The 26,915-nt window shown below is 59.4% G+C and overlaps 10 protein-coding genes across 11 annotated transcripts; 6 read left to right on the top strand and 4 right to left on the bottom strand.

The window, feature by feature from the left end:
- Positions 1-95: 95 nt before the first annotated feature.
- Positions 96-1,935, top strand: SDRG_02105 (hypothetical protein). Its single transcript, XM_008607671.1, has 5 exons — positions 96-585; positions 632-799; positions 852-1,129; positions 1,182-1,319; positions 1,372-1,935. Exons 1-5 carry the CDS (start codon positions 526-528, stop codon positions 1,898-1,900), a joined length of 1,173 nt encoding a protein of 390 aa, XP_008605893.1. The 5' UTR covers positions 96-525; the 3' UTR covers positions 1,901-1,935.
- A 161-nt stretch (positions 1,936-2,096) lies between these two features.
- On the top strand, positions 2,097-6,188 carry SDRG_02104 (hypothetical protein). The gene is made up of 17 exons (XM_008607670.1): positions 2,097-2,560; positions 2,611-2,730; positions 2,777-2,944; positions 2,988-3,188; positions 3,238-3,497; positions 3,542-3,727; positions 3,788-3,836; positions 3,890-3,970; positions 4,017-4,133; positions 4,177-4,428; positions 4,475-4,591; positions 4,637-4,680; positions 4,730-4,874; positions 4,919-5,121; positions 5,165-5,272; positions 5,315-5,440; positions 5,483-6,188. Exons 1-17 carry the CDS (start codon positions 2,123-2,125, stop codon positions 6,141-6,143), a joined length of 3,276 nt encoding a protein of 1,091 aa, XP_008605892.1. The 5' UTR covers positions 2,097-2,122; the 3' UTR covers positions 6,144-6,188.
- A 127-nt stretch (positions 6,189-6,315) lies between these two features.
- SDRG_02103 (hypothetical protein) lies at positions 6,316-8,552 on the top strand. The gene is made up of 2 exons (XM_008607669.1): positions 6,316-7,072; positions 7,126-8,552. Exons 1-2 carry the CDS (start codon positions 6,422-6,424, stop codon positions 8,458-8,460), a joined length of 1,986 nt encoding a protein of 661 aa, XP_008605891.1. The 5' UTR covers positions 6,316-6,421; the 3' UTR covers positions 8,461-8,552.
- Positions 8,553-8,692: 140 nt separating this feature from the next.
- SDRG_02102 (hypothetical protein) lies at positions 8,693-9,750 on the top strand (the record flags this gene model as incomplete). Its single annotated transcript, XM_008607668.1, has 4 exons — positions 8,693-9,021; positions 9,071-9,194; positions 9,239-9,428; positions 9,485-9,750. 4 exons carry the CDS (start codon positions 8,693-8,695, stop codon positions 9,748-9,750), a joined length of 909 nt encoding a protein of 302 aa, XP_008605890.1.
- A 496-nt stretch (positions 9,751-10,246) lies between these two features.
- Positions 10,247-11,695, top strand: SDRG_02101 (glycine cleavage system T protein; the record flags this gene model as incomplete). The annotated part of the gene is made up of 7 exons (XM_008607667.1): positions 10,247-10,282; positions 10,337-10,384; positions 10,425-10,549; positions 10,603-10,880; positions 10,924-11,144; positions 11,193-11,387; positions 11,441-11,695. 7 exons carry the CDS (start codon positions 10,247-10,249, stop codon positions 11,693-11,695), a joined length of 1,158 nt encoding a protein of 385 aa, XP_008605889.1.
- SDRG_02100 (hypothetical protein) lies at positions 11,688-15,175 on the bottom strand. The gene is made up of 9 exons (XM_008607666.1): positions 14,971-15,175; positions 14,733-14,923; positions 14,602-14,680; positions 14,389-14,555; positions 14,207-14,342; positions 14,026-14,156; positions 13,558-13,971; positions 13,359-13,509; positions 11,688-13,315 (listed from the first exon to the last, which is right to left on the bottom strand). Exons 1-9 carry the CDS (start codon positions 15,170-15,172, stop codon positions 11,706-11,708), a joined length of 3,081 nt encoding a protein of 1,026 aa, XP_008605888.1. The 5' UTR covers positions 15,173-15,175; the 3' UTR covers positions 11,688-11,705.
- Positions 15,176-15,429: 254 nt separating this feature from the next.
- Positions 15,430-18,970, bottom strand: SDRG_02099 (hypothetical protein). Its single transcript, XM_008607665.1, has 9 exons — positions 18,744-18,970; positions 18,507-18,700; positions 18,388-18,463; positions 18,179-18,345; positions 17,996-18,131; positions 17,803-17,933; positions 17,344-17,757; positions 17,091-17,298; positions 15,430-17,039 (listed from the first exon to the last, which is right to left on the bottom strand). The coding sequence occupies exons 1-9, from the start codon at positions 18,946-18,948 to the stop codon at positions 15,505-15,507; spliced, it is 3,066 nt and encodes a 1,021-aa protein (XP_008605887.1). The 5' UTR covers positions 18,949-18,970; the 3' UTR covers positions 15,430-15,504.
- Positions 18,971-18,972: 2 nt separating this feature from the next.
- Positions 18,973-22,748, bottom strand: SDRG_02098. 2 transcript variants are annotated; one of them, XM_008607663.1, is made up of 9 exons: positions 22,513-22,748; positions 22,272-22,465; positions 22,152-22,224; positions 21,943-22,109; positions 21,753-21,888; positions 21,567-21,697; positions 21,094-21,507; positions 20,857-21,049; positions 19,029-20,806 (listed from the first exon to the last, which is right to left on the bottom strand). In XM_008607663.1, exons 1-9 carry the CDS (start codon positions 22,715-22,717, stop codon positions 19,029-19,031), a joined length of 3,291 nt encoding a protein of 1,096 aa, XP_008605885.1. In that variant the 5' UTR covers positions 22,718-22,748. The 2 variants fall into 2 exon arrangements, with proteins under 2 accessions (XP_008605886.1, XP_008605885.1); XM_008607664.1 differs by lacking the exons at positions 21,753-21,888; positions 21,943-22,109; positions 22,152-22,224; positions 22,272-22,465; positions 22,513-22,748 and having other exon boundaries at positions 18,973-20,806; positions 21,567-21,729.
- Positions 22,749-23,293: 545 nt separating this feature from the next.
- Positions 23,294-24,336, bottom strand: SDRG_02097 (hypothetical protein). The gene has a single exon (XM_008607662.1). It carries the CDS (start codon positions 24,293-24,295, stop codon positions 23,339-23,341), a length of 957 nt encoding a protein of 318 aa, XP_008605884.1. The 5' UTR covers positions 24,296-24,336; the 3' UTR covers positions 23,294-23,338.
- Positions 24,337-24,577: 241 nt separating this feature from the next.
- Positions 24,578-26,915, top strand: SDRG_02096 (hypothetical protein). Its single transcript, XM_008607661.1, has one exon. It carries the CDS (start codon positions 24,599-24,601, stop codon positions 26,864-26,866), a length of 2,268 nt encoding a protein of 755 aa, XP_008605883.1. The 5' UTR covers positions 24,578-24,598; the 3' UTR covers positions 26,867-26,915.

The following is a 26,915-nucleotide window of genomic DNA, read 5'->3' as shown; positions in this document are numbered from 1 at the left end:
CGTAGCCCGTGTCTACACGCTAGTCTTGGATGCAGCAAGCTATGGCAGGCAAATAGGATGCCCGGCGAGGCTCCACGAGGTAGTGGCGGCTACCAGCGAGGTGTCGATGATCGCTGGCACCTTGGCCTTGGCGCGGGCTCGTGGCGCGTGGCGCAGAGTTGATCAGCGTGACGACAAGAGATAGCTGTACATTGCAACCCGAGGAACCATGTTGTGCGTAATGGTCGCATTTTCGCGTTCCGCCAAGCAGGATCAACGAGGGCGTGCAGTGCGCTGGGACGACGACAGCACCTTGGGCGAGGGTCTCTACAGCAATAGCACATTGGGCTACGACGGCCGCGCAGCCTGCCTTGGGGCCATGGCGTGCGTCAAGCCAGGTCAAGCGCCTGCCTGCGCCGGTTCTTTTTTGCTCTAGATTTCACTCGACACTGGACGAGCGCTGATTGGCCACCGGCGACATACAAACGTCAAGAGACGGCGTTGGCGGCGACTGACGCGGCCGCCAAAACGCAAAGCGACGTCAAGATGGCACACCAGATGGCCATGGCCGTGCAGCAGGAGCTGCGGAAGCTGCCCGGCAACAACGTACGGCGATGATGCATCGATGGCGGCTCATGCAAGCATGGTGTAGAAATGCGTCGACTGCGACGCGCCGTACCCGCAATGGGCGACCGTCTCGTATGGCACGTTCATGTGCCTCGAGTGCTCGGGCCGCCACCGCGGCCTTGGCGTGCACATCTCGTTCGTGCGCTCCGTGACAATGGACTCGTGGACGGACAAGCAGATCCGCATGATGCAGGTATGACCGCCATAGTCGCCGTGTGGCCCTGTTTCCTTACAGAGGGGGCTAGCTCGGTGGCAACGACCATTTCCGCAGCGAGTTCAACGCGGCTGGCGTGCCCAAGACGTTGACAATTGCGCAAAAGTACAACACGCCGCAGGCAGAGGCCTTCCGCGCGCGCTTGCAGGCGCTTGTGGAAGGCTCGTCGCCAACGCCCTTGCCGCGCTGGGACCCGTCGCACAACCCGGCGGCGGCCTCGAGCGCATCGTCGTCGTCGTCGCATGGCAGCTCGGACACGCTTGGCGTCGAAGCCCTCAAGGGCGAGAGCGAACAAGACTACGTTGCCCGGTAGCCACGATCTGTGTTTGCATCGTAGTTCTTGCTCATGCAAGGAGGGTAGGCAAATGCGTCTTCGTGAAGAAGCCCGTGCCCGCATGGCCGCCAAGTTTGGCTCGTCGGGCATGCAAGGCATTGGCAGCGGTGGCAGCGTCTCGAGCAGCAACCATAGCTCCAGCGGCGGCTACGGCGATGTCACCGAGTACGTCTTGGTCTATCGACCTCACGGTGTCTTTACGGTCCGACCTGCGTAGTACCCTCGGCAGCGCGTTTAGCTTTCTCTCGACGACTGTCTCGTCGGCGGCGTCGTCGGCCGCGAGCCTCGTCAAAGACCAGGACCTCTCGACCAAGGTGTCGTCGGGCTGGAGCAGCGTCCAGTCCAAGCTCGCGGACCCGGAGCTCACAACGTCGGTCAAGTCGACGGCGTCGTCAGGCTGGTCCTTCCTCACGTCGACGACCAGCTCGCTTCTCAAGAACGCGCAGTCGCTTGTCGATACGTCGGCGCAAGACGATCGCGATAGCCATGGTGGTATGTTCCCGCGCACCAACCCGACGCTGCCGCAGACGAGCGCGTACGAAGGCATCCATGGTGGTTCGACTTCGTCCTTAAAGTCGTTTTCGCAGTCGTCGGCGACCCCTCTGGAAGCGCCCGAGCCGAGAGCCGCGACGTTCCCGCCTGCCACGCCGCTTGACGCAACGCCCAAGCCCGAGCCTTTGCCCAAGCCCGAGCCCAAGAAGGTCGTCAAGAAGGACGTGGATTTTTTCGGCGAATTTGGCATGTAATTATGGAAGCATTTTGGTTTCCTCCTTTTTGCAAACTTTGCTCTCAGATAGCAGAATCTCACAAACAGGAGAGACCCGTGACGAGCTGTGCGTCATTGTATGGTTCTTCATCAAGTCGCATCGTATGCGGTCGACTGAAGTTGCTGCCGCCGTCTCGGGGTGATTGTGGACAATGTGTCTGAAGTTGGGAGGGGTAGGGTTGTAACGAGTGAAACGACACGCATGCCGCGCAAGCGCGATGGCGTCGTCAAGAAGGCGCCCAAGAAGCCGCGCGACTATAAGAAGCTCAATACCGACTCGGTCGCCGCGCTCCAAATCATCACCAAACCCAAGTCCAAGGAGGACGAGGCGGCGCTCTTCGCCACCACCAAGGCGACGCTACTCCACGCGACGTTCCATCGCGCTGTCTACTCGGTCATCTCGCAGTACCACCAGTCGTACATTGACTGGTACCCGGACCACCCCAAGAGCTACGAGCGACAAGGCTACAGCCAATACGAGCTCGGCAACTACATGAAGGCGATCGAGCGCCTCGGCCAAGCCATCTACCTCGGTGCCAGCAGCGGCAAGGTGTGGCGCACGCTCGGGAAGGCGTGCTACCTCCAGTGGGAGCGCACGCATGCGTGGGGTCTTCTCTGGGACGCAAAAAAGTGCTATGAGGTATACGCGTCGAATGCTGTGCACGGGGGATTGATACAGGTATTATGCAGTATGGACTCAAGTATTTGGAAGTCGCAACGAGCCCATTTGTGATGCTCGAGCTCCTCCAGGTCTTTGAAGGCCTCGGGGACTTCCCTAACGCCCTCGGCACGGCGCGGACCTTGCTGTTTGTACGCTACGCCATTAGTGGACTATTTATTATACGCTGTGAACTAGACGTATCCGCAGTTCAAGCTCGTGGACCGCGTCATCTACCACGCAGTCGTGCTCATGTTTCAGCGCATAGTCTTCCAGCAGATCGACGTGACATCGTCGGACGGCAAGGAGCTCTTGGAGCAGTGCTGCGAGTACTGTAAATTCATCATCGACAAAGACATCGCCAAGGTATCGCGACAGCGATATGACAGTATTGTGCATCAGCTTGTAGACCGAGTGGTTTGTCGACGTCTTGTACATCACGGCGCGCGTCCACGAGACACTGGGCATCTCTCGCACCGTCAAGTACGCGGCCAAGACCTACGAAGAGCTCTATCGCGTCGCGCTGCGTCAGCATTTGTTTACGCCGCTTCCGGGTAAAAACTGGGCCGACTGGTTCCAAGACGAATCGACATGGAAGACGTGGGTCGATGTACGTGCGTCCGTTGCGAGAGTCCAATGGGGTCAATGGCGTTTCCTAGTACTTTGACGCGCGCCACTGCTATATTTTGTGCGTCGACGCGACCCAAGAGGCGCTCAAGCGCATCAAAATTCGCCGATGGAACATGCCGACGTTTGCGTGGGAGCCGGACGCGACGCTTTGGCTCCAGCTCGGCGTGGCGTACTTCAAGTGCAACGCGATGGTCCCGGCGGTGGCGGCCGCGACCACGGCATTCTACTTTGGCCATTACCGCGAGGACATTCGGGCCAAGCTTCTCGAGTGGTACCCCGACCATTGGCGGTACTTGTATTCTTCTTCCTCACACCTGGCGTCACCGAAACTAGGCCGCTCTTGGAGTGCGAAGCAAAGAGCCAAGTGATCATTGCGTCGCTTCTACGCGGTGTGTGGGGCCGCGACGCCGCCAAGCAGCACAAAGCCAACGTGATTGCTGCATCGATTGAGGCGTACGCGACGTCGCCGTACAGCAACCTCCGCGCGCGCAAGGTGCTTTTGCGCTACCGCTTTGAAAAGTACGTTGAAATGACGGTGTATTTCTCCAAAAATCGCAGATTGACATGGCGATAACGTAGGTATGCGCCCAAGTTTGCCGCCCAAGACTTGGCTGCCCGTACGCTTCAAGTAGGTTCAATCTTGTGTTCACGGAGCCGGCGATTTCATGGAGTGCATTGTAGCGGGCCAGTCGACACTGGCTGCCGGCACTGCGGGCGTATTATTCGCACAAGGCCAACTGCGACCACCGACTGCTCGCTCTCGTGTGTCGCTGGCTTATGCCGCGTAGGTCCTAATGGAGGTGCGTAGGAGCGCAAATTATCGTGCGACCCCTTCGATCGCCTCGTTCGACACGAACTCGGGGCGCTCTCGCCCATGTACCGAGCGCTCTTTGCCGCGCAAGTTGACGCTGCCACCATTATTCAGGTACCGTGCCTGCAACAATGCGTGCAATGAACATACTAACTAGCGCGTCTACTGGGGCGCCAAGGCTCGGTCTCAGTTTCGACTGGATTTGGCACAGAAGCGACTCGTTGATGCCGAATTGCTTCGGCGCACGCGTGCGGCCTCGACGATCCAGCGACGCGTCCGCTACATCCGAGGCCATGCGATTCTGCGCACGCGGCAAATTTGGCGCCAGCGACGAGCACGCCTCGCAGTCAACCTTCAGCGGCTCTACCGAAAGAAGCACTCGCGCATGGCCCAGTTCCTCCGGCACCGCGTAGTGTATCATCGTGGCGGCTGCGTAGTAAAGCCGTGGTGCGTAGGCCAAGCTCAAGGCCGACGAAGCGCGGTATCAGCTCCATCGCCATATGTGCATTCGCATCCAAACGTGGTGGCGCCGGCACTTGGCCTTCTGGACCCGCGACGAGCCCCTTAACGAGGTAGGCTCGCCGCATGATTGACAGAGGTTGACGACGTTATTATAGGCGCAATTCCTCCTCGAGCGACTTTTGCGCGGCCACGAAACACTGTATTTTGTACATTCTGCATCGTTGCGGGCTCACGGGGATCGTGTTTAGCATGCACGACGAGCGCGACTTGGACTTTTATGCGCGAAAAATCCAAGCCATCTACCGCGGGCGGCGAGCGCGGATCAACCTCAAGGGGCTCACGCGACGGCGCGTGCCGCCACCGCCGTCGATCACGGCCACACTACGCGTCTCGGTACGTCACCTTGCGTGAGGTATGGTGGTGACGTTGCCGTGTAGCTCCCCGTCGCGAGTCTCGGCGTTGTTCGGGATGGCATGGTGGTCGGTCAAATTCGCCACCTCTTCGAGGTAGCCGAAAGCCTCGTGCTCGAGCCACGGCAACCGCTGCAGCACGATATTTACTGCGCCAACTTGGCCGCCGCACTCGCAGCGAGCGCACCCAACATCAAGACAATCCTTGCACCAGCGGGGTGTCTCTTGCGGTGCGACTCGACCAAAGCTACTCGACTGACGATGCGCGCCTAGCGACGAGGGCCTTGGCTGCTTGGTAGAAGCCATGCGAACAAACCAGCTCAAGAACCTGCGTGTGCTTGCGATCGGCGCCAATGATATTCGAGGCGACGTCCCTTTTCGGTACCGTTGTCGTGCTCGTGTTTGTGCAAGAGACCCTCGTAGGGCGCTCGCCACTTGTGTGCAAACCGCACACTTTCAGCTGCGCGAGCTCATTTTGGAGGACAATGCGATGAACCTCAGCGGCGTCCTCCACGTCGCGAGTGCGATGGGCGACTTCTTCTTTGGCCGGTGCACCCTTGCTCGCTGTGCCCCTGACGTGAACTCGGCTAGGTACGGTCACTTGACACGCGTGGTGCTCGGCCGTGCCGGTGTTACGGACGCGGCATGCGATGCGATCGGAAAGGCACTCGCGATCAACACGGTGCTAAAGCGGCTCGAGCTCCCCGGCAACAAGATCCGGGACGCTGGTGCCTCGTTACTTGCAACTGGACTGCAGCAGTCACGATCGTTGCACCTCTTGGATTTGAGCGACAACAGCATTGGGTCGCTTGGTGGCCTCGCGCTCTGCGAGTGCCTACCCTCGTCCCAACTGCGCGTGCTTTTGCTGCGCAACAACAACCTCCAAAATGACGTCGTGCCGCGGCTCCGACTCCTTCTCGCGTTGCCGACCGCCGACCACGTCGAGTGTCTCGACGTCCGTGGCAACTTGATCCATGACGACCATGTGCTGGGGTTGACTGCACACTTCCCACCGCAGTCAAGCGAGTATTACATCGTGCCAGAGGCACTACCGCCACTAGTGTTACCAAGTGCTGCGTTTGACGCGGCCAAGTTGAAGCTGCTGCGGCAACCTGCGACGGTGCGCGCCACAAGCAAACCGCGCGACGCGCTGCAGGCGCTGCGCCATGCACAACGGACGCGCCCTCTCGGCGGCTACCGCAACGCCGAGACGACCTTGCTGCAGCGCCCGAGGCTGCCGCCCCAATCCTAATTTATCGATTGCAATAAGATCGCAATGACACAAGAAAGATCTCACTCGTAGAAACCGCGCACATTTGTCGCAGCTGTTACGCAGGTTATTATCCGGATAAATGCGCCGGATACGACCACATCCGGATACCCACGTGGAATATTGGCGAGGGGTGCGTGACTTATGGCGGTATCCGGAGGATTACAGCCCGTCGTCGTCAGTGGGGTCATTGCCGCGACGCCATCTTAGTCGGCCACGTCCACGCCCAGTCCTACTACTACTACTACGCTCACTGCATCATGGTCCGCCTGCTGCCGCTGCGGAATGGATTCTTCTCGGCGCCGCACATCTCGGAGACAGAAGAAGTCGAGCTGCTCACGTGGGCGCGGACGCTCGTGCCGTCGCTCAACTCGCCGGACTCGGAGTGGGCCTTCTCGCACGAGAAGAAGGGCATTACCGTGTCCGAAGACCGGCAGAAAGGCGGCCTTTTCTACAGCATCCGCGGCGTCGGCGCGGTCCAGGCCTCGCTCGAGGACGTCATGGACATGATGATCGCGACCAACACGAACGAGTTTCGGTCCATGATGAAGCTTTTGCTCAAGGACATGAGCCTCGACTCGGCAGTCATCTACCAGCGCGACCAGAACGACTCGGAGAGCTTGAGCATCAAGTGGTTTGCGCTCAAGAACAAGGCGGCGATGGCCACGTCGCAGGACTTTTGCGTGCTCGAGTACGCCGGGATCTTGTCGGCCGACTACATTGGCGGCGACCCCAACAAGCTCGTCGGCGTCTGTCTCTACGAGTCCATTGACCAAAGCGAGTGTCCATCGCTCTTTGACAGCCACCGGCTCGAGCGCGGGTCCATCTCCAAGTGCGGGTACCTCTTCCGACCCACGGACGAGCTCGGGACGCTCGAAGCGCAGTTCATTTGCTCCATTCGCCAGCCGCCGGTACACAGCCAGTTGCGTCTTCTCGGAGCTTCTATGTGAACTGTGCTATGTAGGGCATTCGCACGACGCGGCGATCGAACCGCGCGATGCTCCAGTACTGGGCCGAGTCGCTCTCCAACATTCAGGAAAGCGTGCACACGCGCCGGATTAGCCGGCTCCTTACGCAGCGCGAGACGCCGACGTGGGTGAGCGACCACGAGCGGCAGTGCTGCCACCTCTGCCTCAAGTCGTTCACGGGCATTCGGCGAAAGCACCACTGCCGCGCGTGCGGCGAAGTCATCTGTAAGAAGTGCTCCATCATCAACTCGGTGGACCTGCCGCCCATCGGCCTCACGACGATGCGCATCTGCAAGTCGTGCTCGGACGGCAACTTGGTGACGGCGAGCGCCCAAGCCGACGACCAAGCCGCACCCGAGCCGATCTCGCGCCGGGGCAGTGCGCTCGACCCGCGGATCTCATCCGGCATACATGGCAATGAGCTGGCACTGACGCTTCCGTCGTCAAAAGGCTCAGTGCCCGACTCAGTCGGCATGGCGTGGCTGAGCCAAATCGCCGCGCGGGACCCGACCAAGCGCGAGATGGTCGAAAAACTTATGGAGGGCTTTGGGCTCCAAGAAGAGGGCATCTTTGAAGCGAGCAGCGGCGAGTACAACCCGGATGCGCCGCCCGAGGACATTTACGACTTGCTCTGCGACCTCGCGTCCCAAGCCCTCGACTGCAAGTTTGCGATCGTGCACATCCTCGACGAGAACCGGCAGTGGTTCAAATCGAAAGTCACGATCAAGGAGTCGGACATTGGCCGGGACTTTTCATTTTGCGAAGTACCCGTCTCGACTCGGATGCCGGTCGTCGTCCTCGATACGTGGAAGGACGGGCGGTTCGAGACCAACCCGTTTGTGACTGGCCCGCTTCAAGTGCGGTTCCTCGCGGGCGCGCCGCTCTTTGACGTCGATGGCTCGTGCGTCGGCAGCGTCTGCGTCTTGGACTCGAAGCCGCGCGTGAGCTTGCCGCCAACGCAGCTCGCGCTCATGGAAAAGCTTGCGCACTTGGCCATGGTGTCGCTCCAAGAGCGCCGCGAGGCTGTCGCCAAGAAGCAGCTCTTGGTGCTGCCGCGCGCCCAGTCGGTGAGCTATGAAAGCGCCAAGCCGTTTATGCTGGGCCAGGTACCGTACAACGCGCAGCGTGCGTCGGACCTCGTGCCATTGCAGAGCTCGTACACCAAGAGTGCGCCGTCGGCGTCGCAAGCTGCTGCGCTCCAGGAGCAAAAGAAGATGCAAGAACAAATGCTCGAGCTATTGCACCAGTCGTCGCTGACGCAACAACAGCTCCAGACGACCGTGTCGCGCCAAGACGCCGGCCTACCGAGCTCGGGCGAGCGGAGCGTGTAGGGTGTAGATAGATCTAGATATTATAATGGCACCCGCAGCGTCCTCACGTCCTCGCCGACGGCACGACGCCACGTACCTATGACACATGCACACTCGAATATCGCTCGATCGAGGACCAACATACCAATACTGTCTCAAACCCGGTATATTAAACACCGTGGTGAGACACTATAGATAATTATAGTACCAGAAAGAGGTCCAATCACTCCAGCCTTTCGTCAACGAACCTCGCATGTGGCGTCGATCCCCGCTGCTTCGCCGCTTGACGCCGGCGCCGCGCCATGCCAAGGCCACGCGCCGCTTCCAGACTAACCCGGCGGTGAAGGACGCGGCGCCTGCTGCGGACGGCGCTGCAGTCCAGCCCGTGCCTGTCGATCAAGGCGGCTTCTTCAGCCGCCACCCCGAGTACGTCTTTGGCGCCGTCATCCTTGCGATCGGCGGGTACATTTACCGCGGCAGCAAGAACCGTAAGTTCTTTGAAGCGATTCAAAACGAGATTGCCGACGCAACGCCGATCTCGCCCTACGAAGCGTTCGAGCTGCGGTCCCAGAACGACATCACGTACGCACGAGCAGCAGCGCAGCATCGCGCTCACACACGCTTGCATTAGGCCGGACGTCTTCCAGAAGGTCCATGCGCAGGCCAAGGCGTTCTTCCCGACCAACGAGGCGTCGGTGCGGGACTTTGACTTGTGCCTTGGCAGCGTCCTCAACGGCATGCAGCTCAAGAACCTCGTACGGCACCATCTTCGGAATCGCATGAATCGAATATGCTGTAGCACCACCTCGAACGTGTTCTTATGAGCCTTCCGAAGAATGCCAACGGCAAGTGCAACCTCGATACGCTCATGGTCGCCTTCTCGCTCGCGGTCAAAGGCGACGTCAACGAACGTCTCGAGTGCCTCTTCCAGCTCCAAGCCGCCGCCAAGGATGCGACCTTGTCGCTCGAGCAAATCGAAGCCATCCTCGGTATCCCGCGCATCGTGGTACCTTGCCTCTGTGTTCATACTAACGCTGCTCCATAGAGCACATTTTGACCACGTACCAAGTGCCGGCCGAGAAGCGCGTCGTTGCCGTCGACGACAAGGCGTACCCGTTCCAAGAGTACACGGTCGGGTCGGCCCACGAGCTGCTGCAGGCCGCCGTGCAAGCGGCAATCAAGGACAAGTCGCTGCCCGAAGTCGCGCCGACGCAGTATACGCTCGACGACTTCAGTCTCCTGCTCAAGTCCAAGAGCATTTGCATCTGGGGCGAGTGCTTCTCGAGCAAGCGCCGCATGAAGACGAATTAGTCGGCGCCTGCCCGTTGAACAAGAAGACTTTCTGCATTGTCTACTGCTGTGCTATCGTAACGAACTGGGCGCACCCTCTCACCGCAATGATCTCGTGCACGGCGTCGCTGGGCGGCTGCGGACGCCACAGTTTGGACGCCACATCTCTTGGATTGCACGACGCAGGACCATCTGGCGGTCGGATTGAAGTTGGGCAGATGGCCGCCAAGTTCAACCCTCGCATCCATCGCGCGCACGGCATGTTGCGATCTTTCACGCGTGGCGATCTTGAGCATCGACTACCTACCTACAAGCAGGCGGCGGCGCACTCGGCAGCAGCGAACCGCAGTGAAGTTCACAGTTCGATCGGGCTCGTGGACGCTGTACGAGGAGCGGCCACCAAGAGTGGGACCTGTGATTGCCTTTCTAGCAGCTACATAACCGGACACCGTATCCGGCATGACCTTGGATTCGCTTTATGAGTAGGCAGTTTGCAATTCGCAGTCACTTCACAAGCATGCTTGGCCACGTCCCTCGCCGCGCCTTCTCCAGCGTACGCAGCGACCATTGACTCTTGCCGTCGCTCAAGGATACCCTGTGTCTGTAGCTCAAGAAGACGGCGCTCTTCGACCTCCACAAGGAGCTCGGCGGCAAGGTACATGCCTGCGTGCGAGCGCTCGTGACGATGGCCGTAGATGGTCGACTTTGCCGGCTACTCGATGCCTGTGCAGTACACGGCCGGCATTCTCAAGAGCCACACGCACACGCGCACGCCGGGTTGCGCGTCGCTCTTTGATGTCTCGCACATGGGCCAGCTCCGGTACACCCGCGCCGCGCGCCAACGCTTTGCCTCACGTTGCTGCCTCTTGCTAGCATGACGGGCAAGGACCGCTTCCGGTTCCTCGAGAGTATCGTGGTCGGCGACATTGCGTCGCTGACGACGGGCGAGGCCAAGCTCAGCTTAATCACGAACGAGAAGGGCGGGATCATCGACGACTGCGTCATTACGTCGTACGACGACCACCTCTACGTGGTCGTGAACGCCGGCAACCAGGACATCGATTGGGCGCACATGCAGGCGCACCTCGCCAAGTTTGACGGCGACGTCCAGCTCGAGCGCATTGCCGACCGGTCGCTCGTCGCCCTCCAAGGTACGCTTGCTGGCGCAGCGAGCCTATCTCTAATCGCACGTAGGCCCGGGCGCGGCTGAGATCATGGCGGGACTTGTTCCAGCCTCGGTCAACCTTGCCGACATGAACTTCATGACGGGCACGTTCACGCGTGTGCTCAACAACGACGTGATCCTCACGCGCTGCGGCTACACGGGCGAAGACGGCTTCGAGGTGTCGGTGCCGAGCAGCTCGGTGGCCGACTTTACGCGCAAGCTCCTCGCGGACGAACGCGTCCTTGAAGCGGTACCCAACACCGTTGCCTACGAGAAGAACCTCATTCGATTTGCATAGGGCTTGGGTGCGCGTGACAGCCTGCGCCTTGAGGCCGGTCTCTGCCTCCACGGCCACGACATTTCGCCCGAGACGACGCCGATCGAGGGCGCGCTGGCGTGGACGATGAGCAAGCGCCGCCGCGAAGAAGGCGGCTTCCCGGGTGCCGACGTCATCTTGGACCAGCTCAACAACAAGACGTGGACCAAGAAGCGCGTACGTCGTCGATCGCCTCCTCATTGTGACAAGCTCACGCATGGTACGCGTAGATTGGCTTTACGGTCGACGGTGCGCCGGCCCGCGAAGGCACGGAGATCTACAATGTCGCTGGCGACCGCATCGGCGAGGTCACGAGCGGCACGTTCAGCCCGTCGCTCAAGCAGGCGCTGGGCATGGGCTACGTCAAGAAGGGCAACCTCAAGATTGGCACGGAGCTCCACTTCAAGGTCCGCAACAAGATGCAAAAAGGTGTCGTCGCCAAGATGCCGTTTGTGCCTGCCGGCTACTACAAGAAGGACGAGTAGAGTCGATTTCTTAGCCTCGTCTTAGACCTACTAGCTGTTTGGCGTACGCGAAGAGCCATGTGAATACATGGGTCTTTGCCGTCGCGGGCGTTGTCGCATGCAAGAGTCGGGGCGCCACATGCGTATCGAAGAACGCGAGCAGCTCGGGGGGCAGCCCGTGGGCGACGTAGTCGGCGATCGCACACTCGGGCGCGGACGATGCGAGGTGCCCGGCCTTTGTGAGCGCCTCGTCCAAGAGGTTGCGGGTTCGCGCCTGTGGGGCGACAGCATTGTTGCTGTTCGCATTTGGCTCGGACTGGAGCGACTGGGCACTGCGTAGCAAATCCAAGAGCTGCTTGCGCATGCCCCGCCGGCGGTTGATCTCGGCAACAATCGCCGGGGTCACAAACGTAAGGCGGTCGAGGCGGACGACGGTACGGGCGGTGGCATCGATCGTGGCAAAATTGACGGCGCGCAGGGATGGACACCGCGCCGGCGGTGGCGGCTTGGGCGCTACGACAATGGCCGGTGCTACCTTGGTGCTGCTCGGGCTACAAGTCGCATTGTCGCGGCGCCCGTTGGACGAGACATGCGACAGAAAATATCCCACGCTTTGTTTGACCGACCGGTGGGCGACAAGCGGCCGCAGCCCCATCAGGTTGTTGAGAGGCGCGCTGAGCCGCCGGGACTCGATTCGGAGCCGACTCTCGCCGCCGCGCTCTCGGGCGATGCTTCGCCGACTCATGCGCGACTCGGCCGAGCGTACGATGACGGCGGCTTGGTCCACCATGGCGTTGGTGATGGAGCGCTTGCGCGCGCCAAACCACTGCAAGACGTTGTTGAACGACGTCTTGCGCGACCGTTTGATTGGCGACGGCTTGCGCTTTGTCTGGTGGGCCACCTCGAGGTTGTAGAGGCGAATGCAAAGATCTTCGAGGAGGACGCTCACGTCGTACACGTGGTGCCAGCGGTGCAAGGCGGCGTGGATCGTGGCCCGTGACGCAGGCGTCACGAGCAAAAAGAGGTTGGTGCGCGGGTCGTCCGCGGCGGCTTGAAACACGAGGTTGAGCACTGTCGCACAGCGCAAGACGGTCGAGGCAGCTGCGTGCCCCAGCGCCGAAATAAAGAAGTTCAAGTGCGTCGTGTTCTGGCGCCAGAGGTCGAGCGGCAGCACGTTGTCGAGCACGAGCCGGTACAGCGTGAGCGCTGCGTGCGTCACAAGGCGCGCGTCGGACGTCGCGACGATCGTCGTGAGCACGTGAAGGTACACGAGCTTGCTCAGGCGAAGGTACTTGGCCTTGTACCACTGGAGGAGAAAGACGGCGGTCGACTGCATCGCCGTGACGTCGCCCATCGCACAGCTCTGCGCGAGGACCTCGAGCGCGCTATTGTAGAGTGTTGTGCAGCTAAAGACAGCGGCGTCCGACGTCTCGACTTTGACGATCCAGTGCTTTTCTCGCAGTCGCACCAGCGCGTAGTTGGTTGCAGCGGACAGCATTTGGATACTCATCCGCGTCCGCGTCCGTGTCCGAGACTGGAGCGACTGGGCTGAGACGTCGAGAAGGAAGAACACCACGCGGCGCCAGCCTGCACGCGGCTCCAATGGCGGAGTCCACATCATGGTCGTATGCGGTGCCACATCTAGCGTCATTTGGCACAGCGGCAACACCAGAGACTGGTGTACCTTCGAGCTGGGTGATGCGGTGCACCTTGGTTTGCTTCTGCAGTAGCGTGTGTGAGCTAGCACCTGCTTCGCGGTCCTTGTACCAGAGCTTGAACGGCACCATTGCGCTGTCATCCTGCTGGCCCACGGTGCCTTTTTGCAGGCAAAATCCCTACATTGCCCGTCTATCCGGATCATAGATGGTTATTCGGATGACTACCTTGACGTGGCAGAACCAGAGTGCGCGGAGCGCGTACGCGCGACACGGAAGCTCGTCCGGCGCCGATCGCTTGACGATCTTTTCCAGTTGCGCGATAATGCCCTCAAAGGACGACGCTGGCAAGTTGATGGCGTCTACGTACAGTGCTGCAATCGTCCCGACAGTCTTGGACCGCACAGAGCGCTCGAGAAGCAGATCCCAAATCGGCAAGTTGGGGACGTGGAAGAGGCGTGCGCGGCGCTCGTTGAGGTGCCACGCTAGAACCCACACGAGTGGGAGCGGCGCGAGCGAGTAGTAGAGGCTTGTGATGCTTTTGTCTGCGAGTAGGAACCCGAGCGCACACAGAGACGTGTAGCACGAGCTCGAGAACGTAACAGCACGAATGTTGTTGGGCAGTCGGCCGCTCCCAATGCACTAGTTGACGATACAATGACTTTAGTACAAGAGTCGATTGGGTGGAGAGAGTACGGGCTGGGTCGTGTAGACGTAATAGAGTAAGAACGCGACGCAAAAGAAGAAGCCGAGCGTCAGCGCGAGCGCAATCACAGGGTGTGCGACCGCATCCAAATCGCTCACGAGCATCGACATGATCGGGTTCACTAGTCCCACGCACATTGAGCCTCAATCTCAAAAACAGCAAACCACGTACGCGTCCGCGCCATGACCATAATGATCTGAAAATTTGTCTGGAACCGAAACACCGTCGTGCGGGCGAGAGGCTCGACGTGCATTTTGAAGTAGAGCGCGCTCGCGTACAAGATCACAAAGCCAGACAAGCCGAGGGCCTACACGAGAGCGCTACTGCACGATCTCAAGGCGACGCATTTGTACCCAAAAGAGTCCCATTCGATCCACGCACTCACACGTGGCGCCACCAGGCAGCACGATGTGATCGAAGCCTTCGGGGCACGACCCGAGCCGCCCGAGCGTTGAAATGAGCGGAATGTAAAACACATCAAACGTCAGCGGATGAATGAACCGGAGGATGAGCGGCGAGCCTACCGACACATCATCAGCCGCCTTGTCAAGACGCAGTGGCCGTACGGCGGCGACTCCATGCCTTCCACACGTGCAGGCCGAGGAGGAGGCATCCCCACACCAAGGTGCTAACGACGTTGATGAGCTACTTTGTCTATGAGTCTTGGCGCTGCAAAAAGGAGACATCATGAGATGACCTCGCTCGGCACGTTGAGCAAGAATAAGACATTGGCGTCGCTCGAGACGCCGGCCACTTTGAACGTGATCACGAGCGGCGTATACGAGAACGCGAGCCACTCGGACGACATGGCGCAAAACTTCATATAGCGCTGCAAATGGGACCGACGAAGGGACGCCGACCGGCGCTGAGAGAGCGCGACGGCCATGCCTACGCTCTTTTCTTCGAGATATAAACAAAGGGCTCGAGAGTAGTACCTTGTGCGACCGGGTCGTGGATCTTGTCTACGTCAAACCAGCTGTTGGTCGCCTTGTGTCGTTGAAGGCACCGGAGACCGTAGACGAGCCAGACGAGCCAAAAGACGCCGACGGGGGCTGTCGCAAGCCAGCCGTAGCCACACGCCGCCCAATCGCGCTTGCGACAGGCGGTCGTATTGGCGTAGCAAGCCAGCGTTGTCATTCCCAACTGCCGATATGTCTGCCTGTCTGGACAAGCCCGTGTATTTTTAGTTGGGCGGCAGTACAGTTAGCCATCGACGAATATAGGTTGGAGAAGCTTATGGCAGCGTGCCCGCAGTGCACCAAGCGCAAGTCTTGGACGCCGGATGCCGTTTAAGCCCAGGTCTAGTGATCCGTCGCCATCCCTTTTCATTTGTACAAGCTGGCGTCCAATGCTTGCTGTTTCCCACGTGGCCGACGACTTCCCAAGAGGTAACGTGAATAGTAAATACTAGACTTACAAGTCATCATGTTGCGGATCCGAGAGATCGAGACGTGTCAGCCCTGACACTTCTAGTTGTTGCTTCGTAGCTTATATCTTGGGGCCTTTTCTACTCCACGGGAGCACGATCCGCCGTTCTCGCCGGCTTGGCTCGACCATCGCCGCCAAGCGCGGCGCAACGTGCGTCTTGAAGAAGGCGCGCAAGTCGGCGTCAATGCCGCTTTCAACAAAGCCGCGAAGCGCACACCCTTTTCCGCTCGTGTAGCGTTCGCATAACTAGGCGCAGCGTTGGCGAGTGCGACGGCCACGTCATGGGCCGTCACCGCCTCTTCGACGATATCAAATGCTCGCGCCAAATCGAGCTCAAGTGCCCGCCGAAGCGTGCGTCGGCGGTGAATCTCGTCCAGGATCGGCCGCGTCACAAAGATGAGCTCGTCCGGGTTTTGCAAGAGCCGACCGTACTCCGTAGGCTCCACCGGCGCCGGGCGTTCGATTGGTGGGTTGCACGCGTCTCCTTTGGTTGCTCTCACATTGTCGTCGTCGGTGTTGGTAGCCGGTGGCGTCAAGCCCTCGCTATCATTGTCCGGATGCATGACGTCAGACCCGTGCGACGCAATACTTCGGTTGATTTGCAGCACTAGTGGCTGACGCGCCATTAATGGCATGCTGCCGTACCGCGCCGCGTTTTGCACCATAGCTGGCATCTTGCGGAGGTCCACCGTCGATCGCCGCGTCCGGACGCTCTCTTTGGACGGTATGATGATGTGTGCGATCGTCTTCTTCAGCGCTTTACGCTGCTGGGTGACCCACTCGATGAGCGAGCTGCGCCGGCGCTTGCTCGGGCGGCGCGCCTGCTGCAAGAGCCGCTGGGCTACCTCCATGTTGTAGAGGCGCGTGCACGTATCCTCCAACGCGGCGCTGAGTTGGTACTCGTCGTGCCACTTCTTGAACGTTGTCTGGATGCTCGCTATCGACTCGGGCGTCAAGAGGACAAACAAGTTGACTTTGGACTCGGTCTCGGCCACCTCCAGCACGAGGTTGAGCACGTGTGTTGCGTAGTAGACGGTGGGTGCGCTCGCGTGGCTTAATACCGTCAGAAATGTGTTGAGGTGCGAGACGTTCCGGAGCCAAAAGTCGTTGGGAAGAACCCCGTCGAGGTGCAGCTTGTAGAGCGTGTAGGTGGCGTCCATGGCAAACTTGCGGTCGTTCGAGCCGGCCAGCGTCGCAAGCAAGTGCGCATAGATCGTCTTGCTCGGCTTGAGGTACCGCGACCGGTACCATTGAAGTAAAAACAGTGAAATCTCCGTCATTGCACGGTGGTCGCTTGCGGCGCAGCTCTGCGCGAGGAGCTCCTGCGCGTCGTTGTAGAGCGACCGTGCTTCTTGAACTGCGTCGCTTGGTGCCTCGATGAGTGAGATCCAGTGCTTGTCGCGGATGCCGACAACCTCAAACTGCGTCGACGCGGCTGCGACGACCGAGACCCGGTACATGCGGCTGCTGCTCGGTGCAAGCAATTGTTGGAGTCGGCCAACGGTGCTCCGGCGGGAGCCTGACGTTGGGAACGCTGTCGCAGGTGCCTTGGCGCGGTCATCGGCGACGGCCACCGCTACCGAGAGGTATATCAGCACAGTTGAGCGATATGACTCAAAGTGCCTACTAAGGACATGATCGACACGATGGAGCTTGACGCGTTTTTTGCTGGCGGCAAGTGAGTCAGCGACGGCTGAAAGCCCGCTACTACTCGCCATGACCTTGCTTGTCCACTGCGCTCGGTTTGGATTCGCGAGGTCCTTGAACCAGAATTTGGGCGGCACGACAGCGTCTTCCTGAGTTTCCCCAATGCACAGCTTTTGTTTTCGGAAATTCTGCAATAACAAATGATCGTAAATGACGAGGCATAGCGACATCACCTTGATATGGGCAAACCATAAAATCCGGATGGCATAGGCGCGGCAGAGGAGCTCTTTCGTGCGCGATCGCTTGGCGAGACGCGTGAGCTGCACCAGAATAGCGTCGAGCTCGAGCGGGTGCAGTTTGGTCGCGTCGATGTACAAGGCCGCGATCGCGCCTACCGTTTTGGCTTGCGGCGACGGTTCGCAGAGCAAGTCGAGAATCGACTGCTGCGGAATGTGGTAGTGCAGTGCGCGGCGTGTATTGAGGCGCCATGCGAGCACCCAGAGAAGCGGCAGGGGCGTCAGCGCAAAGTACAATGCCGTCATGTCGGCGTTGGCGACAAGAACGACGAGGACGACGAGGGACGTGTAGCCGGCGCTAGAGAACGACAGAAATCGAATGTTGTTGGGCATGAGGCCGCTGCCAATGCACTAGACCAATACAGTTATACTAGTTGTGTCGTATCGGTTATTTACCGGCTGCGTTTTGTACGTGTATACCAGCAGTAGCACAAAACAGCTCAGAAACCCTAGCCCCATCAAGAGCGCGATGACGCGTCTGGCGCGCAAGTCCAAGTCGCTCACGAGCATCGATACGATTGGGTTGACTAGATCCCGTAAATTGTGGTGAACACCATGTCAGATAAAGAGTCCGAATCAGACGACGTACGGGTCCGCGCCATGACCATGATGATCTGAAAACTGGGCTGGAACCGGAATTCCATCGTGGTCGCCAAAGGCTCAATGTGCATCTTATAGTAGAGCGCAGATGCATACAACACAAAAAAGCCCGTCAGCCCCGCCGCCTATCCCATATACTATCCAAAACGAAATGGATAGTTCAATAGCGTACCCAAAAGATACCAAAGGCGTCGATGCAGTCGCACGTGGCGCCGTTGGGCAACGCGACGTGCGAAAACTCGGTCGGACACGTTCCGAGCCGGACTAGCGTCGAAACGAGCGGGATGTACAACATGTCAAACACCAGTGGGTACGCATAACGTCGCAGCCACTTGGTCTCTAGTCATCGGTTAGTGTCTACAGGACAAAAGACAATATTACGATTGCGCGACGATGCGCCAATGCGCAGCACAAGCACGACACTGCCGCAAAAGACGACAACACCGAGGTTCCACGCCTGCGCTTTCGTCTTGACCAACAAAAAGTAACTCAATAATTACCTCGGTCGGCAAGTTGAACGACAAGGCGAGCGGGCTCACGTAGCTTTCGGCCCCCGTCGCTTTCAAGGCGATCGTGAGCGGTGTATATGTGAACGACGGCCACTCGGCCCACATGGCGCAGAGCTTCACGTAGCGCTGGAAGCGGGGCCGACGCCGGGACTCGGACTTGCGCTGCGAGAGCGCGATCGCCATGCCTGGTTCGTGGCTTACCCCTCTTTCCAGAGACAATAGTTGTACCTTGTGCAATTGGGTCGTGGATCGTTGCAGCATCAAAGTGAAAGCCATTGAGTGTCTGAAGGAGGCGCGTGCCGCCGTAGAAAAGCCACACGAGCCAGAGAGCGCTGACGGGGACGCCAGCGAGCCAGTCGTAGCCACACGCAGGCCAGTCCGCCTTGTGGCATCCCGAGCCATTGCTGCCGGCCCATTCGCAGTGCAGCTCCATGCCACGTTCAACTAAAAAGGCGTTTTCCTCGACTAAAATAACCTTCGATTACGTTGCCTGTCTACAGGACCACACTCGTGTTAAGACCACCAGCGCGACGTTGTCTTGGTCGAGGCGGGTGCGACAAGCGCGCAAAAAGGTGCGACGTGGTCGTCAAAGAAAGCGCGCAGACGAATGTCCAAACCGGAATGGACGAAATCTTCCATCGCACAGTTCTCGGCAAACGTGTAGAGCTCGAGAACTCTGGAAAACTTGTCCAAAATATCATGGTTGCCATGTCGCTGCCGACGCTTTTGCGGACTGCCTGCGACTGGCGACTGGCGCAATTGAGCGGCAAACCACTCGGCGTTGGTCGGGTGCTGCACGGCCATCTCGTACCCTTCCTTGGCTTCCCACAAAAGCTCTTGGAACTGGGCGCGAAGCGACTGCCGCCGATCCAGCTCACTCAAGAGTGCGACGGTCACAAACACAAATGGCTGCGCCGTCGCAAGCCGTTGCGTGCGGGCCGGCATCCGTTTTGGACGTGGCATTGGCGGGGCCTCGGGGGGCGGCCCCTCGGTTTCGGGGGCGTGGAACGGGACAACGTCGGCCGATTCGGTCGCAATCACTATTTTCGCCCCATCCTCGAGAAAAGCGTGTCGCGGTTCGACATCGCGCAAGGTTTGCTGCGAGTTGATGCGGCTGTTTGTGGACGCTAGATTGCTCTCGTGTGCCGACGGGATCGAGTCGGCGGGCTCCTTGAACGACGCGCCCGTCGACGACTGAAACCGTCCCGTCGAGCGGTGCGACGGCACCGGAAGCGGGAGCTGCGAAAAGCTCGACGTCCCCGTGAGCAGACTTGACCGGCGAGACGAAGAACGAATCAACGACAAGTTGGCGCTTTTGAGTCGGACCGACCGGTGCGACATATGCGACCGGCGCGAGAGAATCGAGGACCCCGAGCTGCGAAACTCGCGCACGCTTTGCGCGATCCGCATCGAGACAGCAGTGACCATCGACTCGGCGGACCGGTGGATGGCGGTGACCATTGCCTTGTGCTGCTGCTGGACCCACGAAAGCACATTCGTGTTTATCTTGGTCTGCGCCAGCGACTTGCGCCGCAGCTGCTCCTGCAGCCGGTGCGCGTGCATGTGCAGCTCAATGTTGTACAAGCTGTCACAGATCGCCTCGAGGCGCTCGCTGATAGCGTAGTCGTCGTGCCATTTGTAGAGCGCGGCGTGAATCAAGCGCATCGACTCGGGCGTCAGGAGCTGAAAGAGGTTCGTTTTCTCGTCCGCCTCGCCGAGCGCCAAAACATGCTGTAGGAGCGTCGCGGCTCGGAGAATCGTTGGCGCGTACGGCTGCTGGAAGACCAGGAGAAAGTGATTGAGATAGGACGCATTGCGAAGCCAGAGGTCGTAGGGCACAACGCCGTCGCCAAAGACCTTGAGCAAGGTCAACGTCGCGTCGGTCACGAGCTTGACGTCATTCGTCGCACACAACGTCGAGAGCATGTGCGTGAGGATCGTACCGTTGAGGCGAAGGTACCGTGCGTTGTACCACTCGAGAAGCAAACGCGCCACCTGGTGCATCGCGCGCACGTCGCTCTGCGCACAGCTCTGCGCGAGCGCCTCGAGCGCCATGTGGTACAAACTGACGCAGTGGAAGTGTGCAGCGGCCGGCTCCTCGACGCGCGAGATCCAGTGTTTATCACGAATGCATACAACATGGTAGGCTTCGGTCGGTGCGGTCTTTAGCGTGGAGACCCGGTAGCTGTGCTTGGACGATCGATGGGACCCCCCGATGAACCATTTCCGAGGGCTCTGGGCCGATGCTGTGGTAGGCTCCTCGGGCTCGTCGTCGACCTTTGTCGGGATCGCTACGCAACAATATCAAGTTGATACAAAAATCGATAGAATCGCAACAGACTGATGGTCGAGACACGGTGGATCTTGACACGCTTCCGGGACGACGCGGTCGGGTCCTGAAGCGGAAAGAAGGACGTGGTGGACTTGGCCTTGGCGAGTCGCATCGGGATCGCCCGGTCTTTGCACCAGAGCTTGGAGGGCACGGCGGTCTCGGGCGTTAACTCGCCCACGCAAGTTTTGGTTTTTCGAAAATTCTACGACAATACTTAGCAAATAAGGCGTGCAGTCGATCGAGCACCTCAATGTGGCAAAACCACAGTATTCGAATGGCATACGCACGGCAAAGGAGCTCGCCGGACCGTGCTAGCTTGGCGATCTTGAGGAGCTGCGATATGATGGCGTCGTGGTCGCGATGTCGGACTTTGGCTGCGTCCACATGCAGAGCTGCAATCGTTCCCACGAGCTTGCTTTGGGGGGATGGCATTTGGAGGAGCTCCAGTATGGTGAGATGAGGAATGTGGTATTGCGTCGCGCGGCGCCCGTTGATTTTCCAGGCGGTGAGCCACACGAGTGGAAGCGGCAGTAGGCTCCAGTAGAGCGCATTGTCGTCGCCGTTCTCGGCCAGGACGCACAGAACACTGCACGCAGTGTAGAGCGAGCTCGCAAACGAGAGCACGCGAATGTTGTTGGGGATGCGGCCGCTGCCAATGCACTAAAAAACACGAAATTTGTCATTTTGGGACTTGAAATCGCACAAATATGGTCATGTACGGGTTGCGTTTTGTACGAATACACGAGGAGAAACAGCACGCACGCGAGAAACACGATCATGGCCACCACGGGAATCGCAGAGGTTTGCTTCAAGTCGCTGTCGTTGGCGCGCATCGACATGAGCGGATTGACTAGACGAATGAAATCATATCACGCTTTCGAAATATTAGGCACAAAATATCGTACGTGTGCGGGCCATGACCATGATGACTTGGAACCCGCGCTGAAAGCGAAATTCCATCGTCGTCCCCGTCGGCTCAATGTACATTTTGTAATGGAGCGCGCTGCTGTACAAGAGCAAAAAGCCCACAAACCCAACGCTCTAAAAACACACGATATTTCATGGCCGGAAAATGGAAATTTGGAAATGCAGTACCCAAAAGATGCCAAAGCGGTCGAGGCAGTCGCACGTCGCGCCGCCCGGAAGCGACAAGTGCACGTACCCCGCGGGGCACGTTGCGAGCCGTGTACACGTTGAAATGAGCGGAATGTAGAGCACATCAAACACGAGCGGGTACCCAAACCGGCGCAAGAGGGGCTCGTCTACGCCATATCAGTACCGGAATCGTACAAATGAATGTGTACGCTGAACGCGTCGCCAGTGCCGGAGGAGCAGAAGGAGGCTGCCGCTGAGAACTGCCGCCGTGATGTTGAGTACCTACATCCCACATTCCCGAGTCCCAGCATAAGAAAAAGGAGGGTCACCTCGCTGTAGACGTTGAAGGTAAAGAGGTTGGGGTTCACGAGGCCGTTGGCGCCCGTGGCTTTGAGCCCAATCGCAAGCGGCGTGTACGTGTACGACGGCCACTCGGCCCACATGCCGAGCAGCTTCAAGTACCGCTGCAGCTGGATGCGTCGATGAGAACCCGACTTACGCTGCGCCAGCGCAATCGCTATGCCTACCAATCCCGATCTGTAAACTTCAATGTGTCTGGACTCGAATCACCTTGCGCGACCGGGTCGTGGATGGCGTCGACGTCAAAGTGCAAGAACGAGCCGGCCGAGCCAAGGCGGCGAAGGTGAGCGAGACCGTAGCCGAGCCAGAAAACACTCAGGACGGCGAACGGCGCGTCGCTGACGAACGCGTAGCCGCACGCCGGCCAGTCGGCCTTGGTGCACGGAAGGCTGCTGCTCGAGAAGCAGGCCGCCATCTTCGAGTGTTGTCCCGTCTGTTCCTTGGACGTAGTGCGTAAAATTAGACTCATGAGACGGGCCAACTTTAGACCTCGTTAGGATATAACGGATTGTGTTTAGTACGGTGGTCACGATGTCCGTAGCCGCGACTCGATTTATATATGAACATGTTCCGCGTTATCTTCGTATTACAAAGGCTTCGCATACGTAGCGCTGCGCCTGAATGCGTGGGAGTCGGCACCAGCACTAGGTCGTTGGGAGTGAGCTGTGTACGGTGAGATATATCCCGAGGTGGACCCCACTCACCGAGTCATTGGTCGCGCAAGGACCCTGGAATTATCCCTACAGCCAAGGTACGTTGTCTATTCCGGTATCTCGGCATCACGTACCTTGTCGCTGCGAGCTTGCTCACAGGACAATGGACCAAGTTTGTCCAACATATTTCTTCGCATAATACGTGTCGATTCCCCTATTTATCATAGAATAGCGGTTCAGCGGAGGGTCTCTTTGTGCTGTGACAAGCCAAGTCGCCAGCAGTTGATTTTTCTCGGCAAGAAGATTGTCCGACACTTCCTAGTACTGCTGCAATCGTGTACAACACTGTATGGGATACACTGTATGGGTTACGACGTTGATCATTATCCGAGTTGAATCGAGACGCCGACTTGGTGCGAGTCGGTCTCGAGCTGTAGCGTGTTGACACGGCCCGAGACGGCGACTTGGACGAGGGGCGAGAGGCGGCAGCGGTAGGCGAGACCCACCTTGGCCTCCGAGTCGAGCGTGCCAAAGAGACTCTCCCTTGCCGAGAGCTCATATTCGCCTTGGCTGTGCATGACCACAACGTTCCGGCGCTTTTGGTATTCGATTTCGGTGGCCATTGCGAGCGCCGAATTCACTTGCTGCTTGAGGTTCCAGCGCAACACGGAGCCGTGCTCGCGGAGACTGGCGGTCGACCGCCACGAACCGTCCTTCGCCTTGTACTGCCCGATTAAGCTCCAGCCCTCAAGCTTCTGGCCCGTGCTGCGGCCGTCCGTGGACTCGATACCAGTGTTGTACTTGCCGCCGACGCCGACGCAGAGCTCGGGCGTGCCAAGCACGATGCCGCCTTCCACCGTAGGGCCGTTGGCGACGTCGACAGCAAATTCGACATGACTCTTGATCGCAGCCACGTCGTAGATGCCCTTGAAGCCGACCTTGGCGTTCGGCGGCGTGCCCACGGCCTTCTGGCCGCACTCGAGCGCCGACAACGTGAACGTGCCGACGCGTGGCAGCGCGAGCTCCGCGCAGAGCGAGAGACGGTGTTGGCTGTGCAGCGCGAGGAGCGCGAACACCTCCGAGTCGCCGCTCGCCGCGTACATGCGTTGACTCAAGGACGACGTGAGGATCCCACTGCGTGCCATGGTCGTGTGCACTTGGAACTGCTGCGACGGACTGCGCAGCTGGAGCGAGAGGCCCGAGAGCAGCGTCTGCGGAAAGAGCCGCGCGTTCGCCGTGCACGAGCGCACGTGCTCGTACTTGTCGGCGCCCGGCGCCGGCTCAGCCCACGGCGCGGGCGAGACCCTCGACGAGTCGAGGAGATCACTGAGGAACTCCATCGTTGATGTGGGAAAATGCCCCGACGTGGCCCCACACCAAGGTCCTGTATCTAATCTAAAATCACGCAACATAAGGAATGGCACTACTGACCCACTACCGGCCGTAGCGTACGCCAATTATGCTGATGCCGCACTGGCATTGAAAGATTAACGACATCGTCGTGGACTATTGCAACGAGGGTGACAGTGAAAAGGCGCTTGCCGCTGCATGAGGTTGGTGGAGATAAGTTGGGTGTTAATAGCTTGCCGAGTGGTGGGAAACGTGTGTATTTCACACGTGTTGTTTTGTTTGTGGAGGCGCCGATGGACCCGACAACGATGACGGACGAGGGCATGGACCTGACCCAGGAGATGGAAGCGATCAGCCGCGAGAAGGAGCGCGTCGCCCGCATTGCGCGCGTCGCCGAGGAGAAGTACGCGGCGAAGCAGAAGGCGCTCGAAGCGGAGGCGAAGAAGCCCAAGTTCATGACCAAAGCCGAGCGCGAGGCCGCGGCTTTGGCCCGCCTCCAGCAGCAGCGCACCAAGACAGCGCCTGCGGTCGCATCCACAACGCCAATGCCGTCGGCGAGCAAGTACTCCAAGTTTGATGAGACATCGCTCGACCGCCACCGCGATTCGGAGCGCGTCAAGCACGACGCGCGGTCCAACCGCCGCCCGGACGCCAAGGCCGCGACGCCGCTTCTGACGGACCAGGAGAAGGAGCTCGCACAGCTAAAGGAGCAGTACCTTGGCAAGAAGGTCGCCAAGAAGAAGATCATCAAGGCGAGCGAGAAGTTTGCAAAGAACTTTCAGTTCGATTGGGACGCGACCGACGACACGTCGACGGAACTCAACCCGCTGTACAAGCGGCGCGAAGTGAACCTCCTCTTTGGCCGTGGCTACATGGCGGGCGTCGACCTCCGCGAGCAGCGCAAGCGCAACAACTTTATCACGGAGCTCACGCGGAAGCGGCAGCTCGAGCTCAAGGCCGACGACGAGGCCAACGGCATGTCGTCCGAGCTCGTGGCGCGGCGTCAGCGCGAGCGCGAACGCGAGCTCCAGCGCATGCAGGAGCGCGAGGCCAACCGCGAAGCCGAGTCGGTCAAGCTGGCCCAGTCGGCCGCCTTGCACTGGAGTGAGAAGGCGCTTCTCGACATGTCGGAGCGCGACTGGCGCATCTTTCGCGAAGACTTCGACATCATTCTGCGCGGCGGGCGCGCGCCCCGGCCGCTGCGCAAGTGGAACGAAGCGGTCTTGCCGGCCCCGCTCTTCCGCGCCATCACCGAGATGGGCTTCGAGCGGCCGTCGCCGATCCAGATGCAAGGTATTCCCGTCGGCCTGGAGCGTCGCGATATCATTGGTATCGCCGAGACGGGCTCGGGTAAGACAGCGGCGTTTGTGATCCCGATCATCGCGTACCTCTGCCAGCTGCCGGCCAACATGATTGCGCGGACGGCCGACGAAGGACCGTTGGCGCTCATCATGGCGCCGACGCGCGAGCTTGCGCTGCAGATCGAGCAAGAAACCATCAAGCTCGCAAAGTACACGACCGTCGGTGAAGGCGAGAACGCGCACATGATCAAGACCGTGGCGGTGGTCGGTGGGCAGAGCAAGGAAGAGCAGGCGTTCAAGGTCCGGGAAGGCATCGACATTATCATTGGCACACCCGGTCGTCTCAACGATGTGATCGAAAACCGGTACCTCGTGCTCAACCAGTGCAACTACGTCGTTTTGGATGAAGCCGATCGTATGATCGACATGGGCTTTGAGCAGCAAGTCGTGGACGTACTCGAGACCATGGGCGGCCTCCTCAAGTCGGAGAACGAAGACGAGCTCGAGCAGCAGCTCCAAGTGGCCGAGAACCAGTTTAAGTTCCGCGTCACGATGATGTTCAGTGCGACCATGCCGCCGGAAGTCGAGCGGCTCGCCAAGACGTTCTTGCGCCACCCGTCGATCGTCAAGATTGGTGACGAGACGTCCGGGAAGAACAAGCGCATCGACCAGCAAGTGTGGTTCATGCCCGGCGGAAAGAAGCGCTCGAAACTCATGGAGACGATCCGCGATGTGCTTCGTGCGCCTCGGGCGTCGCGCGACAAGACTGACGCGCCCAAGATCATCATTTTCGTCAACGTCAAGAAGGAGTGCGACACGGTCGCCCGCGCCGTTGGCTCGGAAGGCTTTCGCGCTACGATTCTTCACGGTGGCAAGTCCCAAGATCAGCGCGAGGACTCGCTCAAGGGTTTCCGCGACGGCACGTACGATTTGCTGGTCGCGACCGACGTGGCCGGGCGCGGTCTCGACATCCCGGATGTCACCCACGTCATCAACTACGACGTGCCGACCAAGATCCAAAACTACTGCCATCGTATTGGTCGTACCGGCCGCGCGGGCAAGGAAGGTGTCGCGATCTCGTTCCTTACAGACCAGGACGAGGAGATCATGTACGACCTCAAGCAGTACCTCGAGGCGTGCGAGATGCCTGTGCCAAAGGAGCTCGCGCACCATGCGATGGCCAAGGCGCCCGCCGGCGCGCGCGACGAGAAGGGCAACGTCATCGCCAAGACGAAGCGCGACACTATCATCTACTCGTAGTCGTAATCTCTCGCAACGTATATATATCCTCGAGCATCGAGACGTGTAC

This window comes from Saprolegnia diclina, assembly GCF_000281045.1.
Source record: "Saprolegnia diclina VS20 unplaced genomic scaffold supercont1.4, whole genome shotgun sequence".
Classification (NCBI taxonomy): Eukaryota; Oomycota; class Saprolegniomycetes; order Saprolegniales; family Saprolegniaceae; genus Saprolegnia; species Saprolegnia diclina.
Note: the sequence above shows the minus strand (reverse complement) of the source record. Positions and strands in the feature narration are given on the sequence as shown.

Bases quoted from the DNA above. Each gene is read 5' to 3' on its own strand.
- SDRG_02098 (XM_008607663.1), bottom strand. From the start codon at position 22,717: ATGGCGGCCTGCTTCTCGAGCAGCAGCCTTCCGTGCACCAAGGCCGAC. The intron at 22,466-22,512 runs GTGATTCGAGTC...CGGGATTGGTAG, and splicing joins CCACGACCCGGTCGCGCAAG to GCATAGCGATTGCGCTGGCG. The intron at 21,889-21,942 runs GTACTGCATTTC...GTGTGTTTTTAG, and splicing joins ACCGCTTTGGCATCTTTTGG to AGCGTTGGGTTTGTGGGCTT.
- SDRG_02103 (XM_008607669.1), top strand. From the start codon at position 6,422: ATGGTCCGCCTGCTGCCGCTGCGGAATGGATTCTTCTCGGCGCCGCAC. The intron at 7,073-7,125 runs GTACACAGCCAG...TGTGCTATGTAG, and splicing joins GCTCCATTCGCCAGCCGCCG to GGCATTCGCACGACGCGGCG.
- SDRG_02097 (XM_008607662.1), bottom strand. From the start codon at position 24,295: ATGGAGTTCCTCAGTGATCTCCTCGACTCGTCGAGGGTCTCGCCCGCG.
- SDRG_02104 (XM_008607670.1), top strand. From the start codon at position 2,123: ATGCCGCGCAAGCGCGATGGCGTCGTCAAGAAGGCGCCCAAGAAGCCG. The intron at 3,728-3,787 runs GTACGTTGAAAT...GCGATAACGTAG, and splicing joins TTGCGCTACCGCTTTGAAAA to GTATGCGCCCAAGTTTGCCG. The intron at 4,134-4,176 runs GTACCGTGCCTG...CATACTAACTAG, and splicing joins ACGCTGCCACCATTATTCAG to CGCGTCTACTGGGGCGCCAA.
- SDRG_02096 (XM_008607661.1), top strand. From the start codon at position 24,599: ATGGACCCGACAACGATGACGGACGAGGGCATGGACCTGACCCAGGAG.
- SDRG_02100 (XM_008607666.1), bottom strand. From the start codon at position 15,172: ATGACAACGCTGGCTTGCTACGCCAATACGACCGCCTGTCGCAAGCGC. The intron at 14,556-14,601 runs GTACGGCCACTG...ATGTGTCGGTAG, and splicing joins GAAGGCATGGAGTCGCCGCC to GCTCGCCGCTCATCCTCCGG. The intron at 13,972-14,025 runs GTACTCTCTCCA...ATCGTCAACTAG, and splicing joins ACGTCTACACGACCCAGCCC to TGCATTGGGAGCGGCCGACT.
- SDRG_02099 (XM_008607665.1), bottom strand. From the start codon at position 18,948: ATGGAGCTGCACTGCGAATGGGCCGGCAGCAATGGCTCGGGATGCCAC. The intron at 17,934-17,995 runs GTACGTCGTCTG...TACGGGATCTAG, and splicing joins CATGGTCATGGCGCGGACCC to TCAACCCAATCGTATCGATG. The intron at 17,040-17,090 runs GTAGGCACTTTG...ACCTCTCGGTAG, and splicing joins TCGTGTCGATCATGTCCTTA to CGGTGGCCGTCGCCGATGAC.
- SDRG_02105 (XM_008607671.1), top strand. From the start codon at position 526: ATGGCACACCAGATGGCCATGGCCGTGCAGCAGGAGCTGCGGAAGCTG. The intron at 800-851 runs GTATGACCGCCA...AGAGGGGGCTAG, and splicing joins AGCAGATCCGCATGATGCAG to CTCGGTGGCAACGACCATTT. The intron at 1,130-1,181 runs GTAGCCACGATC...CAAGGAGGGTAG, and splicing joins GAACAAGACTACGTTGCCCG to GCAAATGCGTCTTCGTGAAG.